This window comes from Thermobia domestica, chromosome 8 (assembly GCF_964235325.1).
Source record: "Thermobia domestica chromosome 8, izTheDome1.hap1.1, whole genome shotgun sequence".
Lineage (NCBI taxonomy): Eukaryota > Metazoa > Arthropoda > Insecta > Zygentoma > Lepismatidae > Thermobia > Thermobia domestica.
The window spans coordinates 87,159,269-87,180,182 of NC_137461.1; the positions used below are offsets into that span (position 1 = coordinate 87,159,269).

The 20,914-nt window shown below is 36.8% G+C and overlaps 1 protein-coding gene across 4 annotated transcripts in view; it reads left to right on the forward strand.

Moving 5' to 3' along the window:
- LOC145693024 (peroxisomal sarcosine oxidase-like) overlaps positions 1-18,294 on the forward strand; it is a 49,482-nt gene extending 31,188 nt beyond the window's left edge. For 2 of the 4 annotated variants that reach the window (XM_081768691.1, XM_081768690.1), the window contains exons 3-7: positions 1,575-1,797; positions 6,537-6,848; positions 9,774-9,923; positions 15,885-15,960; positions 17,987-18,208. In XM_081768691.1, coding sequence (XP_081624817.1) covers positions 1,575-1,797; positions 6,537-6,848; positions 9,774-9,923; positions 15,885-15,960; positions 17,987-18,102 — 877 coding nt within the window. In that variant the 3' untranslated portion in view covers positions 18,103-18,208. Of the gene's footprint in view, positions 1-1,574; positions 1,798-6,536; positions 6,849-9,773; positions 9,924-15,884; positions 15,961-17,986 lie in introns of all 4 variants that reach the window. The other 2 variants (XM_081768689.1, XM_081768688.1) reach the window with 2 other exon arrangements.
- Positions 18,295-20,914: the final 2,620 nt, after the last annotated feature.

Consider the following 20,914-nt stretch of genomic DNA (forward strand, 5'->3'; position numbering starts at 1 on the left):
GAAAAAATAACAAAAATTATAAGCGAAAAAAGAAAAAGAACATTAACCTCAATTGAATGAATCTTGGCAATCATGCTTTCGAGAGATCTTCCTAGTACCGAACATTTCCATTAAAAGAGATAGACAAAAGGCAGAAGGGAGGAAGAGGAGTAAAATGTTGAATATATTGGTTTAGACCTTATCTAGATTGTCTGCCGATCATATATTGGCTTTTGTAATCAACATTTTGTATCTATTTACATCTTCTACTATTAATAGCTCTGTTTTACTTAGAGAAGCAACTTCGTAATTCATTAACAACAAAGTCTTCACATTGTAATAAATTCTTTACTTGTTTTCTTTTGTTTCCGTAGTATCCAAATACATTTCTTGGTTAGATCTACTTTCCGCGACTTTCGGTTGATTTATCATCTCCCCTCTGTTAGAAAAAGACATACTTCTACACTTTTCATATCTGTTTATGTTTTCTACTAATAATAACGTAAAACGATTCAAAATGTATTTTATCCACTACAATACAGAACAAGAAGATATTATATGCTGCCTTGTGTCGCCCTCTATGTTATAACAAGTTCGTATTTCGCCACTGGTATGTTATTATTATACTGTGACACAAAGAAAAAAGTCTTTCGATCAAGAAGAAACAATGAGATTTTTCACTTTAAATAAGAAAAATCTCTCAAAATAAATGATTATCTTTGTCAAAATGATAAACGCTACTATCTTTGTGACTTGCTATCTATTTCCATTTTCAAGTTGCATGCTCTAGATGAATAAGCTTTTCACGCTGAGTGTTCCCTAACGGATGTGTCGCTAAATTTTAGACATTAAAAATCGTGAAGCATTTAATAATTCGTTAAATCAATTTTGAGATACAGTACCAATCAATGTCTCCTGCAGCATTAACAATGGTATGTGCTATATAGAGTCACTATATTATAGAAACTTATGGGTTTATACTATTATAACTTACGTTATTATTCATTTTAAACAATCGAAGAAGTGTGTCATGATGTGGGAGTTCGGTAAAGTGTGTGGTCAGTCAAGAAAGGTTGGGAACCACTGACGTAGCTTATTGAAAAGCATTAAATTTTCACTTAAAAATGCCTAGGACAGCATTTACTTATAAACGTTTCTATCTTAAACTTTACGAAAACCCTTTTAAAAAAACGGTTTAACTTGATAAAAATGTTCTCCCACCACAAATTAATCATATAGTGCTGCCAAAATGTCTTGATCCGTGGCAAAAACGCGAACTAAAGCTCACACCCACGCGTTGAGCCAATAAGGGTTCAGCTGTTGCTAAGCGAGGGAGCCTTAGCGAAAGAGCGTGGAAATCCTTCAGCCGATAGCAGCGCTTGGAACGGAAGACTAAGTGTCAAGTCAAAGTGGTATATCTACAGAACCGTATATACACAGGAAGTATGCTAACTATTCAGAAGTCCAGATCAAGTCGAAAATATATAAACACCAAGACCCTACTACTGTTAAATTTTAATTTATTGGTAATGAACTTTAAAAGAATAAATAATTGAAGTGACATATTCTAATACATATATGTTTCATTCTTTTAGGAATTGCCCTTTACTTTCTCTCGTACCACCAACGTATTACGAAGAATTCGATAAGATATTAAAGGTCTTCGAAACTACTTTCCCTGGTTCAAAATACAGAGTTTTGAACCATGAAGAACTGAAAAAAGAATTTCCGCAAGTTAAATTTGAGAAGGATATTAAAGCTTGTGTTGACCTGGAAGCTGGAGTTCTTCGACCCAATAAGTCTCTCTCCGCTCTACACGTAAGCTTTGTCGTTTATTTCATCAGTATATTCTATCTTGCGTAATTCTGTTTACGTATGTTTATTATCTAGGAATAGCTAATATTTGTCTATCTTAGCTAATAACAATAGAGCACTGTGGCTCAGTGGTAAAGCGCTCACCTCTTGCCCTTGATTCGATTCAAGGCAACATGAGTTTGTGGCGAACAACGTATGTTTATAGCTTTTATGAGAGTTCTCTGTTTAATCTCATTTTCATTTCAAATCACTTTCGTCATCGTCCCCTTGTATTATCATTCATGTCTATAGGGCACATTTCTAGCATGTTCAATTTCAACAAGGAGCAACTATGCAATACCTTGCTTACATACTATAAACAAAAGAACTTGAATTTATAAATAAATTAATAATAATTCTCTTAAAGCAGAATGATTATTCGTGTTTTAGTTTCCCTTTTTCTGTACAGTCATGGGTAAGGGTTCATTTGATCAAGAAATGAAAGGCATTTTTTAAACGTTGTTACTTATATGGATATTGGAACAACTGAACTTCATTTTATTTCTTTTTCGGGGAAAGTAATCATAACGAAACTGAATACAGCACGAACTACATTTATAATAGGGGCTGTGAGTGACGACATGCTACTTACGAATTTCTTGAAGCATTCTAATCACATCCCTGGGAGCTGGTTTCGAGCCTTAAATGGAGCATTAATCAGTACACAAAATTATTATTATTATTATTATAGTGAGGTGTAAATTCATGTATAGTGAGAGTTGCTGACAAAATTTAGTATTTCTTTTAATTTTTGGACACAAAGTTGTACTATATTTAGAGTTGAGAAATAAGTATTCTTTCATTTTTAGATGTTAGTTTTGAGGGTCATTTTGTGTATGCGCGTAAACCTATTTTATACTTTACAAAAGTTTGAGGTAATTGCTGTAGTTTCGTTATTTTGGAAGATATTGATCTCAAACCTCCTCAAAAGAGAAAACTAAATGTACAATATTTCATGTCCAGTGCACATCAAGTCACTACATTACAAATACCTTTAAAAATTGTTGAAAGTTGAAGTTTGAAAAATGCAAATTGTTATTTTTGAAAGAAAAAAATTTAAAAAATCATAATACTCACTTCATTTTCTCTAGATATATGCTTTGTAGTGTACTTCTTCTTAAAAAGGTTTGCTACCTTAGAGTCTCATCTGTTTTTTATGTCTTCAAACATTGTGCCTTTTCTAAAATCGCTACGTTTGACCTGAAATATTTCAAAAAGGGACGCCCTTAAAGATCTGAAATTTTCGTGAAGCAATTATTATTTGCGTACTAATAGGTGGTTAAAATTCGATCATTGAGACTTTACTAGTTTTTGAGTTGCGGCTTTGTTTCATGTAGCGAAATAAATTTATTAGCAACTAAACTGATGGTTTATTCTGCAACTAATAAAACATATAGTTTAATTCAAATGTACAAGTTGTATCATTGTATATTTTACTAGGACAAACTACTTGTTAATCATATTTAGAAGTTCGATACCACTTCATTAATAGGAGATTCTATTTTTTACTGTTTAAGCAAAGAACAAAGAATACAAACAAAAGACACGTTATTTTAAATCGGTGCGGCCAAACGATCCTCAGCCTTTGTATTTAAACTAAGACATTTTCCGTTGTTCGCATATCTCCCAACAAGCCAAACGTACGTGGTGTTTTAGTGATGCGTTGCTGCCATCACTTAAAGCCTTGTAAGAATTTGGATATTTTACCAATTATTTGTACATGTATATATGCGAACGTGCAGGAGCCTATTTCTTAAAACTACTAGTGTAAAATCAAATATTTTACAATTGTATGTATCACAAAATTGTGACAAATTAGAGGTATCAGCATCATTAGTGTTTAGAAATGACTTCCGCTATTATTCTAGTACTTCTACTGCATGATATTTTACGAGTTGTAAAAAACATATTACAGAACTAGTAGTTTTAAGAAATAGGCCCCAAGTAGTATAGTGGATAGATTGAAACTTGAGAACTCAGTAATTACGCCTTAAGCAGATGTTTAGTAGCACAATTCATTCCTATGCGTCCGATATAAGACTCTCTAATATATAGTCAACAAGCCAGATGATTGAAAAATATTTTTTTGTGTATACGAATAATCTGATGGATCGGGAAAATTGAAAAAAAAAAAAAGTGAGGAAATCAACGACATTTTTATTCACTTTTTTCATCATGACCCAAGAGTTCTTAAATCTCTAAAGAGGACAAAGTGCAGGTGCCAATTAGTAAGGTCCTAAGAAAACTATCACAAATAGTCATAACTGCTACAGGTCGTTGCTTTGATATCAGCAGAAAACTATGTTACAGAAATCAGCCAGTTTCTTTTAGCAATGGCATTTTAAGAACATAAAAAGGGTTAAGAGTTATTTGTGTTTCTGCTTGAAGTGTGAATTGTATAACTAAAAATAAAATGTACTAGGATGATGTTACTAATATATTATTTCGACCTTCAACAGTTTTTGTCTTCTTTCCACAGCGTACCACTTTCTGTGATTTTGCCACATCAGAAATAAACAGCAACTCAAAAATTAGTCACGCCTCAGTGGTCAAGCATTGTTACTATGCAAATGATGATTGTTTTGTGAAAATTTAAGCTTTTTCAAATGCGTCCATTTAGAGATATTTGAGGTTGAGCATAGCCAATTTTTAAAAAATCGCAATGTTTGAAGACACATTAAAAAAAAATGAGACTCTTAGATGGCAAATCTTATCAGGCGGTAGCATACCACGGATTCTACATCTAGAAAAAAATTAACGTTAAGTCTTATTGTTTTCTTTAAAATCTTTATTTTCAAAAATGACTATTTGCGTTTATCAAACTTTAACTTTCAACGACTTTTTTTTTTTTTTTAATTGTATTGTACTAGGTTTAATTATGCACTGAACATAAAGTGTTTTATATTTAATTCTCTTTCAAATGTTTTTTGTTTGAAATCAGTATCTTGAAAGACAACGAAAGTACAGCGTTTGCCGCAAACCTTTTACAATTTCGCCGCCTATAAATACAAAATGGCCGCTCAAAAAAATATGAGCATCTAAAAAAATGAATGAATGCTTGTTTTGAACTCTTTAAAATATAGTACAATTTTATATACAAAGAAGTAAAAAATAAACTTTGTCAGCTCCTTTTAATTTAAAATTGTTTATTTTGTATTTCATAAAGTTTATCTCCTACAATTTATTTACATTTGTTCACATTGTGCTTAACCCTAGCTGTTTTATTTTTCTGAAATGTTTCATTACTTCTATTTGCATCTGCATCAATAATCTAATAAAATTCCGTTCTGGGTATGGGGTTAGATCCTCTTCCCCCACCCCTCTCTATATGTAATATCCAGATTCGATTTCCGGCAGGAGCTGATGTGATTCGGATATATATATATATATATATATATATATATATATATATATATATATATATATATAAAGTTACTTTCGTTCTACTTTTTATAATGGTAAGGATGAAATGAAATGTTTAATTTAAATACTTGCGACTAAGCCCTTTAGGTTAAATGAGGTAGATGATATATAGGGGAAATTTATGAAATGATGATAGTAGGAGGAAATGAGAGGGAACTCCGAGAAAGCATATGAATATGATGTTGTTCACTAAACGATTATATCCTGAAATTGGCTCAGCGCCCTTCATACTAGTTATAAACGCTCTATTATCGAACTATTCTGTCCCCTAATAATACAGGCATTTTATCCACTCTCATCATGTTGTGTGTGTGTTCATTTTTTGGAATTAACAGTACAAGTAGCACAATATTTCCTTATTTTCGTTCTAACGCTTTATTTTTAATTCTATTTGAAATTTACTGCCTTGTGAGATTTAATCCTAAATTAAACGCTGAATTGTACTACATACGCTCTCATCAGGACCATGTGTGTTAGTCACAGGGGATCACAAGTGATAATAGAGCTTAGAAACATATGAAAATATGTTCTTATAATAATTCTGACGTCACAGTTTCGCGAAGAAATTAAATCTGTATAGTAACATATTACAGTCCATTTGATACAACTTGTTCTGTGTGACAGTTGCTTTCCTCTGTTTCTTCCTTCCTGCACGTAGTTATAACAATCAGACAAAAAGAACTGTTTGTATGGCAAAAGCACGTTTAGTCAATTATAATGGCTCATTTCTCTCGCTCTGCAATGGTAAACATTCCACCTTTCCGCACGTTGCCAATTATAATGTAAACAAATGTACATTGTTTTAGTCAAATGATAAACTTGAGTAGTGGACCTGCTGGTTATTGAAGAATTCTTTTTACTTCTCTTTTGTGTCATTTAATTATATAAAACTGAGATTTACTTACAGTGAATAATTTCGTGTTTCAATACCCAACACAAAAGCTGGCAACGCAGCATTGAGCATCACGTGCGGGCAGCTAGCTGTCAGAAAGGACAAGTAGTATCAATTTCAGTATAGTCAGTATATTATCATTATTCTCGGAAACCATTAACAAGGGAATGATTTCAGTACACGGTGTAAAACCCAAAAATTTATTAAAGCTCTTTCGTGGATATGTGGTAGGTGCAGGAGGCCTGGATCGGATTCCCGGTGGGAGCTCATGAAGTTCGGATCTCACATTGAACTCCACGTCTCATATAGCCTCGGTGTTGAAAAGAAGTGAACTTCAAATCAACCAACTAACCAAAAGTCTAACACCCTATTTATTTTTCTGTTCTAGATTAAATTCCAAGAATATGGCGGTAGACTGCTAGATTCCTTTGAAGTAAAGCGTATTGAACCAGGAGACACGATAACTGTTCATGGGAACAAGGACGCTTATACAACAGAATCACTCATAGTATGTGCAGGCCCATGGACTAAGAAATTGATGAGCCAATTGGGCTTAGATTTACCTTTGACAACATGGAGAATCACAGTTCCGTATTGGAAGCTGAAAAAAGATGAAACTTTTCCAATGAGTTTTATTTACTTCAGCGAAGAACACCATTCGTATGGTCTTCCAGAACTGGAATATCCAAACCTTGTCAAGGTGAGTATCTTGAGATGTATAAATTAATCACTGGTCATTAGAAAGCTAGCATAAGGAGTCAATATTAGTAAAGCATGTTGTAACTATTTTTCTTGCGGAATATCACAGAAACTTTGATTTATCGTGGAAAGTGCGATAGAAAATAATCGCAATCATAATCATAATTTATTGTATCTGTTCATAGTCATACAACGAAATTGGAATGCCAGTTATATATATATATATATATATATATATATATATAGCGGTATACATAATCATATATTATTATTACATATGGATTGTTATAGATTCACTAATTCATTTAATATACATTTAATTTTATGTATACGAATTATTTTGCACATATTCTTGAACAGAGTAAAAGCATTGTTCTATCAAATTCCTTTTAAGTAAGATTCTAAGCTGTTTACAGAGACCTGATTTTTTATACATGATGAAAGTAGACCGTATAATAGAGTACCTTTGTGAGTAACTGATTTATTGTATATATATATGTCTTTGTTAACAATAAATTCACTACTATGTTGTTGTTTTTTCAAATATATTAATATTTCGAGCAAATACATTGAGGGAACAGTCATTATTTCAAGTTTCTTAAAAACATTTCTGCAAGGAGAGTTCAATTCTACTCTTGCAAGTATCCTTACCACTTTCTTCTGTAGCCTAAAGATGACAACACTTAGATGTATTTCCCCAGAACATCAATCCATATTTTATTATAGAATAGAAATTTGAGTAATATATACACTTACCTGTTTTTACATTAATCTTATCTCTCATACATCTAATTGCATAACACAGTTTGTTTAACTTCTTACATGTTCTATATGTGGTTCCTCGTTAAAATTATTAGATATTTTAACTCCAAGAAAGGTGACAGTTTCTACATATTTAACTGTTTTATTATTTATTCTTATTATTGTATTGGCTTGATTACTTTTAAAATTATGAAAATTTAAGGCACATGTTTTATTTGTAATGTAGGTAGATAATGCAATAAAAATATGAGGCAGAACTTACAAATTATTTTAAATATTATTTATTTCTGTTCGAAAAGTATCTACAAGTGGATATTGAAAAGCATAATACAAACAGATGAAAACAACAGAAATTGTTGTGAACATATCCATCGTACCCAATAAGAACATTAGCAGAAAGTGGAAATTAGGTAGAAAATGTCCATTTAGCATTAGAGAAAGATATTGCAAGTTCTTTAAGCAGAAGTTGAGTTCGATCACGAATTGAAAATTGCCAATGCTACTAAGACAGTGGAATAAAGCTGAGGTTTCTAACCTTCGTAATGAATAAAAGAATCGAAACAGCTCGTTATCTTCTTACTGAGCTGATTGTGACTCCACCAATCAGTAGCCAGACTACGTTGACCTAGCAAAACGTTAATGAGACTTCCCAAAACCCAATGTCGGAATTCTTTTTCTGATCCTAGTATTGTCCATCAAAATACAAAATAGATCAATCTGAGGAAGGCACTGTTACTGTGTCGAAACGTTATAAGAATTATATATATTTAATGTAACTATAAAGATTGATTAATTTATATTGAGGCGAAGCCAATGTGCAACTGTACCGCACATGCACAATCCATCGCCGTGAGATTGCCACGAGGCAAGCAAGAGTACCTCATTAGTCACCCAGCAGAGTAGTGTGATCGAGCGTAGTGTGGTGCCACCGAAACTGGACAGATTCTGGGAAGGGTTTATTTTGAGGTCCTGTCAGACGCTAAATTCACGGCATCCCACATCGTAAAAATGTGTCAAGTGCGTAATTTTCGCATCGATTGTGCCGCTGTGAACCGTATTACACGGAAATATGCCGCACAAGGTCCAGGACCCACCACACCAACGCGAGCAGCTAGAACCCAGTCTCTCGTAAGGAGGACCTCGCTGCTATTTGGTGTATGGCGATCTCCGAAAATCCCACACACAGCGATACTGCACATCGCAAGCCACAATCAACCTCGCCATTCACAGGGATTTACGCCTCGGGTCATTCTCAAGAGCAGTGTGCACGCCCTGAAACCGTGTCATGTGGCTACGTGAAAAAGGAACTCTAAGAATTCTATCGCCTATGGAATAGGAAACTGGATTTTCGACAATTCCCTTCTCTGACATCTCTGTCAAGAGTCCAGATGCCAGCCCAATAAACTATTGTGCCTTCGAACTCCTCATGCGGCGCCTGTCCCATCGTAGAGTCCTCACGTCTCCGGCCGGTGGAAAGCCTGTACAGAGGACTGAGATGCAATATTCGTGGTCCAGCTGCAACGCAGTCTGCTGCAATGGAAATTCCTATGCCGGGCAATAGTTAGTAGATGTAGCTGCAGATTGAACACAACCGGTGGTGTAAACACAGCATTTTCTATGTATGTGACATATTCGAATTCGAATTCGGTTCAATATAAATGAACCTCTGTACAAGGCTTAACTCTGTGGAACTAATACAACAAACTCTTCCACTTGGAACCAGCAAGAATTTTTAATCCGAGTAATTCCTAAAATTCATTGTAAGAAGGTATGAAGCACTGAAAAAAAAAAGCCTGCCTGTCATAAAGAATTTTATTGACTACTTAAATAAAACATCAAGCTCAATAAGGTAAACAGATTTTGAGACCAATGCTCTTGAATAATACTATCAATACGGAGATGCATTGTTCAGACATTCGTAGGACAGTTGAATAAAAGATACATTTGTAGCTATTTTCAACAAGATGCTGCTGCAGGATCTGTGTTGATCGTGCTTTCTTCATATGAACTTTAGCCAATACGATTGCCTATTTTTATTTTACTTTTTATCATTTATTTATATATGTGAAAGAGGCAGCTAGACGGAAGTATCCATAAAATTATGCAACCTGCACTGATAGTTTTTTAAAGACAATGTATTGTTGAAATAAAAACCACATTTCAGATTGTGGAAAGAAACCAAGTTGTAACAGATCCAGATGCAAGGGACTATAAGCACAAAGAAACGGATTTAACAGAACTTGCTAGTTTCATTAAAGATCATTTGCCAGGTGTAGATCCCACTCCAGTCATCATTGAATATTGTATATATACGGTAAGTACAAATTCTCTTTTATATTAGTTTTATAGAGGTAACCAAGAAAGTTCTGTCGCTTTTTCTGGAGGTCTGTGCTCCATTGACCTCACACTGTGAGTTGAATGCAAATGGAGATAAGGCAAAGGTCAGTTGTTGGTGTGGATATATCCAACATATTACCTGGTTGTGTCAATTCAGTTACACTGTGAACTTGCGTGAGAGTGAACATGGGACCTCCACAGAGCGTCATAAGGGCGTGTATGTTGTTAAGAGTTCACACTGGGGTCAAACACTGCTTCACCGGGGCGGAAGATATACCAGGCCTTTGGTGAGGGTGTCGTGACTACACGCACAGTGCAGCAGTTGTTTAGCAAGGACGGTAACGAAACACTCAAAGACGCATCACGTGCTGGAAGACCAAAGCATGTACAAAATGAAGATCTTTAGTCAGCAGTTGAAGTGAACCAGACATGTGAGGAACTGGGACTACAATTCAGTGTGAGTGGAGAAACCATTCAGCAACATCTCTATCAACTCGGGAAACACTAAAAGTTGGGTCGATAGGTCCCACATGATTTGATTCCGGGCCAGAAGGCAACGCAAGCAGACACCTATGTTTCTTTGCTGTCTCGTCTGAAAGAGAGTCATTTCTGGACAAGGTGTTGACATGTGATGAGAAATGGGTTCTGTACGAAGCTCCACGGCGCCGTCATCATTGGTTAGCATCCCATGAACCGGTTCCAAAACAGCCGAAGCCAGCACTGCACCAGAAGATCCTCCTGTGTGTTTGGTGGACTGCTTGTGGCATAGTACATCGGGAACTGCTACCAGCTGGTCAGAGCATCAGTGCAACTGTGTACTGTCAGCAGTCGAGCCGTGTTCAAGAAAAACTCAAAACACTTCTGAATCACAAAGGGGTCCTCGCTAAGCCCCACGTGGCTAGGACCCAGGACGACCCGGGACACCATTCCACGCCCTGGATGGGAAACAGTATTGCATCCGCCATACTCCCCGGACATTGCACCGTCCAATTATCACCTGTTCCATTCCTTGGACAATCACCTTAGAGGACACCAGTTCAAATCCCTAGTAGAGGTGCAAAATGCACTTGATACCTTCTTCGCTTCATGATCCACCAAGTTCTACCGCGATGGAATCCATGGCCTTCTAGAACGTTGGCAAAGGTAGTCGATGCTGATGGGGACTATTTTTGATCTTTCAGGTACGTCTTAGGTGACATATCGATGTTCGAAGATGGTGGGTGATAATGCGACAGAACTTTCTTGGTTACCTTATCTGTTCGTAACTATTTTACCAAAGACTTAGTTCTTTTTAAGTTTGAGTATGATAGTCAAAGCAAAATCGCTCGGAAATTAATCTGGTCCTTTATTTAAAACACTACTTTGCAACAGAAAGTGTTAACTTATATGTATTTTAAGAGCAGTGCCGTAACAATCTCTTCAGACCACGGTACAGGAGGATATTGCAGGGTCGAATCCGCGAGTTATTTTGAAGGTATAACAGTTGCACCTTGATCCCCAGCAAAAGTCAAAACAACGGGGCCCCTTTAACTGATTTATATATATATGGATTGCGAGGCCATCTCCTTTGGGGTCACTTGCTGCAATAATAGCTGGAATTTTCCTTGTGAGGGCAGCGTAACGCTATTTAAACAAAACAAGTCAGCTTACCAACAGACATTTACACATAAAGTTCCCAGCCTAAGCTGACTATCTGCAAGATATTGTGTATTGTAAAATGCGAGTTGTTTTAATCCTTTTAATATTTAAATGAGTTTTACTTTTTAAAGATTATTTTCATTTTAGCAATGAGAGGGAGGGAATTAACACAAGTTTGCTACATGCATTCCCCAGCGGGTATATGGTTAACTTACGCGTTTTCGGCGCGGGAGACTGTGTTCGCTTCCCGGCGGTAGCTCATGTGGTTCGGATCCCATGTTAAGGTGTAGGCCTAAGTTTTGTAGCCTTGCTAAATTCCATTCCTACAAATTTCCCATTCATTTGAAATTTTATGATGTACAAATCTCACATATACAAAATAAATAACAGGGCAATTTAACTACTCAGTAATAAATAATATGAGCTTAAAACAGCGGGGGCCCCGGTAGGTCGCACTGCTTGCACCGCCGATTGTTATGGCTCTGTTGAAGAATGATTTTGGCATCTTAAAGCATATTGCTGATTTTTTCAATTGCGTACTCATGGAGCAAAGTATGAAGCAGACATAACCGAATTAGAACGAATATCTCCTCACTGTGAATGGTCTAAACTGCAATTAAACACTTCCTACGAGTCACGCCATAGGATAGCTGTCTAGCAGTTCTATAGAATCTGGAAAATAAATAGATACATTCACGAAATCACAAAGAACTTTCTCTACCTATTTTCCTTCCAGTTGTAGATGCCGATAAGGTGATGATTTATTATTATTATTGCCGTCTATCCTGAAAGTAGTAAAACATCAAATTTTACTATACATGCGCAAATAATAAAATGTTAATGGGATCTGTTTGGAATATATGTACATTCCATGCATCTAAAAGCTCCTTATACTAAATGTCATGCCTTTACATGATAAGAAAAAAGACGAGTAATACAAACTAGTATTCTACTACTATATGGGATTAAATTTTCGATTTTCATGTAATAAATGATTAAATTTCATGCCGGTAATGTGCAGTGATTCAAAAGAAGCATGTAAAGGTATTTCAGAAAAATAATTGAGTTGAGCGAACAACCGTGCTTCCCACATTAATGTTTCCTTAATGTGTCTAGAACTGTATCGGACACAGTTGGCCACGAAGGAACGGAAAAGTCTCCAGAATTCTAATGCTACGTGTCCGGAACAAGTTTTCGGCTACCAATACTGAGAATCATGACTGAAATAGCCATCTTGTCTTCAAAACATCTATAAGAGAAAGTCAAAGTTCTTACCCTCACATGATTTACATATGCTAGGGCTCTGTAAGTTGTATCTCAATAAAGATCATGCCGTCTTTAAGGGTACTTCGAAATTGGAGTTAGAATCGCGAGAGTAGGAGCCAGCATTATTTGGACGAATAGAGTATTGAAAAGTATGATCAGATTTCTCCGTCTTTAAGGAAAATCTGTATGATCAATCCATGAAAAGATGTCAGTTGTATATGTCAAGAAATGCCTATCAAATTATATTGTTGAACGATGTAAGGCAGAGTTGTAATGGGGCCGCATAAATCTACAAAATGTCCCAAGAGAAAGATGGTCCCATCATCCACAAATACAGAAACAAGCAAAATGATAACAGGGGAATAACTCGTGTATGAAGATATACATGATTAGTTTTTTAGTTATGGAGCTGAACATTAGGCTAGTAGCTATACAACATATTGCATGACATGAACATGACATGAGATTTTTAAAACAAATTAGTGACCATGACCATAGGTCCAAAATGCTTCGAGAGACACTTTGCAGTTAGCTAATTCTGAAAATGAAGAAATTAGAAAAACATGGAAGTATGCCTTATCACCCACTCAAAATGTTAACATGCAATAGTCATGCTCGTGAAGTAAGATAATGTTGGCTATATTTTTGGATTGATCAGTTGGTTTGGAGTTTAAGTCCGCTCTCAGCACCGAGGCTATATGAGAAATGAGCCTACAGTAAAGTGGGACATGAACGACATGAGCTCTCACCGGGAATCAAATCCAGGTCTCCCTCGCCGAATAGCATAAGCTAATGATTTAGGCACAAGATATTCTGTATTTTAAGACAATAAAATTCGATTATTTAGAAAAATGGTCTACGATAACATAAGGAACTTCTTGCAAAAGTTACGGAATGCTGTCAAGAAAGAAATTAAAAGAATGAGATTTGCCATCAAAACTATGTTGCTGCAAGCTGACAATGTATCTGAACATCACGCTGCAAAAATTCATTTTTCTTCGTAGTTTATGGATCTTTGCTAACACTTGTTGGCTAGAAACCTTTGCCTTATACCGGTACACGATATGAACCCTACCAGGCATCTTCCGATTTCTGTATTTTTGCAAATTTTAAGAACCATTTTTTACTGGAAGACATTCCTTCAATGATGTTGAGGCCATTACGGACGTGGACAACTAGCTTGTCGCAAATCTGAAGACATGTACGAAGCTAATACTAAAGAATTATTCTATAGATATGTGAAGTATGTGGTTATATATAGATAGATAAATATGTAGGAAAGAAAAAATCGATAGGCAACATTTCAGCTACATATAGATCACAAATTAGAAACAGTACTTTTTGTTTTCTCTCGTAAAACATATTTACTATAAATGCACTTAAGCTCTTGATTCTACCTAAAATAATCTCAGAGAAATCGATGCTAATGTAGAGAGGTTTTCGGCCGCTATTGCTCAAAGTACATCACCAATCATTTAATACGTCTGCGACTACCATAACTTGCACAAATTTCGGTTAATTTATTAAAAGCGTCTTGAACTAGTTCAATTATGAAGGAATGGGTGATAATATTAAAGTAAAGTACTTCGGATGGGGGGGAGGCCTCCCTTCGTCAAGAACAGCATTAATTATTACCATTCGTGTGGGTCGTGACGTGTTAGTGCTTCATCGTTTATGTACACAATTGGAAACAGAGTTCCCAGTTTTCTACAGAAAACATGCGCCCGCAACGCACAGGAGAGCAACGAGATCTAACTGACAGGGTGGCGCCTGTCCGTGCAATCAATGCCACTATGGTCTCCCATGTAAGCGCACAAACACTGAATAATTGACTGTTGGAGGGAGGTCTGGGTTCCCTCATTCCTCTTATATGATTACCCATGACATTTGGCAAGAACGTCTTCGGTGTTTCGGAAGAGACTGCAGTGGCAAGGCGAATAGAAGGCAGTAGTGTATCCAGCGATGAGAGTCTCGGACACAGTAGTGGCATGCGTATATCCAGACATCCAGTTCAGCGGGAAGATCCAGCTGGCATTTCCACTCACCATACTGGACCACGGCTTGAGTTCTTATATTGGAGGGGAAAAAACTACACAATGTACTCGTGATTGCACTTCATTCTCCCATGACTACTACTGTAGTGTGTCATAAATTCATCATGTCTTCCGATCTTCATGAACAATATCGGACCCCATCTTCCAGCAGGATAACATATGTTACTGTACCTCTCGGGCCACCCAGTAAGCTGTACTCCATATACGTGCTGTATATTTACCCTAGGTTGGTAGATCCCCGAACCTAACTGCTATCGAGCACGTGTGTGAATGGACGGACGATGCCTTACTGCCAACCGTGCTCCTACAGCGACCATCGCTCAAAACGCCAAACTGTACATAGAAAGTGGAATGATTTACTCTAATATTCATTCAGGATCTATACGTTCACGTTCACAGTGTCCCATGGGCACCACATTGGAATCGCTGCTACTACCACCTCAATCATCATCTTGTGTATTAACTTCGGGCTAGTAAATTTTTATTGACTGTGAGTGTTCTTAAATGCATTTCCACCAAGGTGGTGGTGGTGGTGGTGGTAGTAGTAGTGGTAGTAGTAGTAGTAGTAGTACTACTACTACTACTACTACTACTACTACTACTACTACTACTAATAATAATAATAATAATAATAATAATAATAAATACATTTTTAAATAAAGTAGTTTATAATACATTTCTCATATTCTAAAGTTGTTATTCCTTCCATTATTTATCCAATCACATTACCCATGGATCAACCTAGTTTCGAACTCCAAGAACTGCTCCGACATATATTCAAAATCTTATTTCAATTCTAGTAAATAAGTTTGTTTGTTCTTAGTATTAGAACTTTCGCAGTTTAGTCTAAAATTGTTTAAAAACTAACTTCGAATTACTTAGTGTACTAAATAGATAAATAAAAGTGTCTGACTTCCTTGGTTATCAATTATGGGTGCAGGTATATTGATAAAACAATTTTTCTCGTATGTTCTTTGTAGATGACACCAGACCAACTTTGCATCTTGGATCGCCATCCAAAACATAAGAATATTGTATTTGGTTGTGGATTTTCCGGTAAGCTTTCTCTTTTACAAAACTAAGTGATAAGACTATATACAGATACGAATATATGAAATTGAGATAAAAGTAAGGAATCTATACATATCGTCGCTGCGCCTTCAAAAACCGCTATAAGCAAAATTCAAAAAATTATAGGAAATATAAAAAATGAATGCCCTGTTTGTTTTTATTATTGGTTAGGTGGCAGGCAGGTAAGCATATGTGCAGCATTGTTGTTACTGTTTCAACATAAAATCAGCTGTGTGTCTTTGAGAACATGTAGCAGAAAATAATAGGAGCAATTTGACTGCAACATCGCATGGCAGATTTATTTTATGGCGTAATTACCTCTTAAATGAACGATACCGCGTACCGGTAAGGGTTTAAATATCGCAATTTGAGCAAAACTACACACAGCGGTATTTGAGGGCGCAGTGTCAATATACAGATTATCAAAATAATGGAAACACCTCAAGAAAATGTAACTAACCTGTTTAATATGCTATGGGACCTCCATTAGCCTGCAGATAGCTCTTAATTCGTTGTGGAATGAAAGTATATAAGTCGTGAACGATTTCTAGAGGTATTATACCATTCCTTATGCAGTGCCTGTTAGTGAGAATGAACAAGGATATCTACTCTTAAGTCTCAATTCCAGAACTGCCCACAGAAGTTCAATAATGTTGAAGTCTGGAAATCGGGCGGGCTAGGGTAGGTGTTGTAGTTCATCCTGATGTTTAGGAAACAACGACTTAGCTGGTCCAGCAGTATAAATTGTCTTGCATTGTCATATTGGAAAACTGCATCTTTGGCCGGAAACATCATTTGGATTATAGGATACACATTGTCACCTAAAATGTCGACATAATCCTGTTATTGCAGCAATGCATCCTGTGAGCGTAATCACAAAACTCACGGAATACCGCCTCACAACATTACAAACCCACCATGTTTAATGGTAAGAAGAAGACAATTCGGATCATAAGCTGCTTTGGGCGTCCACCATAAAATAGAGCCTGATATTGGAAATAAAATGAAGGAGGACATACTGGAATAAATTATACGTTTTTAGTCATCGACTGTCTGTACATGTTCTCGGCACCATTTACTTCGCGCTAAAGCTTTGTTGGCAGTGATCACTGTTTGGAAACTGCAATCCGACCGCGAATGTTCAGGTTACACAGTTCGTGTCGAATGTGATTATGGCAATAGTTTGTTCCAGGTATTGATTGAATTCAACAGTCATTTGTGCTGCATTCATTCCACGGTCCTCGGTAACAGTCCTCTTCTACGCTTCTGCGATCCTTGCCACTGAGGTTTGTCTTCCATCAACTATTACTTTTTGCCGATATTGTTTTGCCATGAGTTCTGTAGGCCACCACCTTGGACACTGTTCCTCACGACGCACCTAACACATTGGTTACCTTCCGGAGGTTTACGTGAACTATAGTATAATAATTCACCTTGTATCCAGTCTTTTTCGTTTCTTTATTTTCCTCAATATTTTAACATTTTCGGTTGCCTTCAATGCTAGCCCATTTATTGCATGCCGAACACAACTAATTTGGCGTCTTGAAATAATTTTCTCGTTCCGTAAATGAAAAAACACTCCAAGTGTTCCGTAAAACCACATATATTTTTACTTTCAAAGTGGTATTGTCATTTCACTTATCTCAGAAAACTGAAGTAGTTTATAAGATAATTATTGGGTCTTGTTGCAGTAACTTACTCACGTCTCATTAAAACTCCACTCTGAATGTTTCTTTGTCACTTGTTATTGTCCTAGTATTTGTTTTGATTTTGTGCAAATTTCTTATTTGTAATTCACTGAAAATAATATTCAGTTAGTTGTATTTGGCCTGCAATAAAAGAGCTCGCGTTCAAGGCCTGGAGACGATTGAAATATCGACAAAATAGTCTCAGAAGAAACTAGGAAGGCTGGGTACAAGGGAAGTTTAGATTTTTGTATTAAAATGTACCCTATGTTTAAGCAGGTGATGTTCATATAAGCAAAACTTTTTTCCTTCTTTTTTTTTCACAGGTACTGGTTTTAAGATTGCTCCTGTTGTTGGTGAAATTTTGGGAGATCTTGCCCAAATGAAGACACCAAAATATAATATGGAGCCGTTTCTGTTGAAACGATTTCTTAAGACATAATAAATAAACAAGATCAAAACTGTTTCTCATTGTAAAACATGAGTGTATATTTAAAACGAATAAACAAAATAACCATTAATACTGTCCACTATCTCTTGATATTTTTTTGCAACATTTGTAAAAGTAAGGAAAAATTTTATTTTAGGCAGAATAAGTTTGAAAAAGTTATCTTTGAATCAGGGGTACTGTATAAATTCCAAGAACGCACCAAGAACTGTTACTTTTTTTTTTTTCATGTAAGTTAACATCAGAAGATTTAACCCGCGTCAGGTACCATGGGGTCAAAATTGACCCCAGTGTTCTTCACGTTTTTCACAGTGCTGTAACTTTGAATACATTCGAAATTGCTTCTAGCCTTTTTGTCTTTTTTTTTGTATTTTCACTTTGGTTTCAGACAGGAATTATGCTTACTACAGACTCGTGCTCGGGTTTACCTAATGAAGGATATTTGTTAGTATAAGTGTTTGGGGTCAAAATTGACCCCATGGTACCTGACGCGGGTTAAAGGAATATATATTCTTATATTTCCTTAAAAGACAATAATTGTACATTGAATTACATGACAATTGCCTTGAAATTATATCTGTTATCTATATAAATTGCTGAGCTAAATGACTTATAGAGCCGTGAGGTATAATTGCCAAGATATGTTCCCACCAACCGGACAGCATGGATTAAATTTCAGGTAGAAGCAGGAGTTATTTTCGCTCTACCATTGTTCTCAAATAGGCTTCACCCAGCTTCTGTAAAATACCAGATTATTATAAAATAAGTATCGCTGTTCAGAGAACTCTGAAGACATAACTACTCGACAGAAAGCCAACAAACTTGGTAGGAGCATATTTGGGAACATGCATAAGCGATATATGTAGAAAACAAAATTAGTTCCGATTTTCGCCACCAGAGGTAATTGTGGCACTGTACAACCCCATGTAAATGCAGCGTAGAATTAAATTGACACTAGTGATGCTAAATGATAACATGGACCATTGAGAAATTACAGAAATACCTGTCACACACACTGATTAAAATATGTTGAAAACTTTAAAAAATTAAATGTGAAATCCTAATACGAACATCCACTCGTTTCTTGCAGAATTCATTTCGAAAGTTGAAGAACAAATAAACCACAGATGTCGCAGCTGTTGTAAGAATTATTTTTTATGCAGGACTACTAGATTCTTCAGCTCAGGAGTACCTAAACACAAATATAACTGGTGAATATTTCTAGGACTCTGAACAGTAGTTGAACATTTTTGCTACGTAAAGGTTTTCTAAGAAGAACATTTCATAAATTGGGGAGTTTGATGTAATAAGGGCGTAAGCGAGGTTTCGCCCTTTTTGCACCAAACGCGTAAGCGGCTTTTACCATGCTTGGTTAGCCTCCTGTCAAACTTCCAACTCAATATCGGAATAAAATGCTGCATATTACATTGTTTTATGTAAGAAAAAAAATTTTCAAAATCGTTTTTCTCCAAATGCATGTTTCAGACTTACGCCCTTATTGCATCAACCTCCTCAATTCTGTCCTACACAACTTGGAAGTTTGGAAGCTATTGGCATAGTTTTTATTTCACTTGAGTCATGGGGTTCTCAAGAGTCGAAAATTCATTCATCATGTCATTAGTTTACCAGCGTAGCGGAATACTACTCACTGAGGAAAGAGCCAGAGAAGTGCTGAAACAGTTTGTGTTAAAATTAACACAATTATGTTTAGTAAGTTGTCTTTTTTTTTTTTTTTTTCTAAACACGTCACAAAAAGTTACATTTTCACATACCACATTGGTTAGTTTACACACACAGATATATATATATATACAGATAGTGATCAGAAAAATGGAAACACCTGGACGAAATTGCAACTTACCAGATTAATATGGTGTCCGGTCACCTTTCGCCTTCAGAACAGCCTTGATGCGACGTGGGATGGAGGCATAGAGGTCGTGAATGGTAGCAAGTGGAATTGTACACCATTCCTCGTGCAGGGCATCGGCCAGTTCTGTGAGAGAGGATGGAGGTTGAAATCGTCGCCGGAGTCGTGTTTCCAAGACGGACCACAGATGTTCAATTATGTTGAGATCTGGGGATTGGGCGGGCCAGGGGAGATGTTGAACTTCATCCCGATGTTCCTCAAACCACGCTGCAACAACGCTAGCTGTGTGAATGGGTGCATTATCGTCCTGGAAGATGGCGTCATTGTCCGGGAACAACATCAGGACCATAGGATGCAAGTGGTCTCCTAAAATTGCGGCATAATCATTGGCAGTGATTCGTCCGCTAAGTGTGACCACAGGACCCAATGAAAACCATGATATGGCGGCCCACAGCATCACCGAGCCGCCGCCATGTTTCACAGTTGGGCGGAGACACTGCAGATCATAAGCTTCTTTGGGCGTTCTCCACACATAAACACGGCCCGTGGTTGGGAATAGGGTGAAGGACTCATCCGACCATATCACACGTTTCCAGTCCTCAACGGTCCAAGTTGCATGGTCGCGGCACCATTTGCGGCGTGCGAAAGCGTTATGGTCCCTAATGAGCGGTTTGGCCCGTGCAACACGACCCCGTAAGTTCATGTCATGTAATTCGCGGCGGACTGTGATTGTCGAAACAGGGTGGGGGAAGTGCTGATTGAGTTCCTCCGTCACTTGCTCTGCAGTGCCACGACGGTTCCGCGTGACAATGCGCTTTAATACCCGGCGTGACCTGTCACTCATAATTTTCTTCCGCCCACTGTTCCGCTTCCCCGATGTGGTTTTCCCGTGTGTTGTGTAGGCCGTCATCACCTTCGACACTGTCCCACGCGACACAA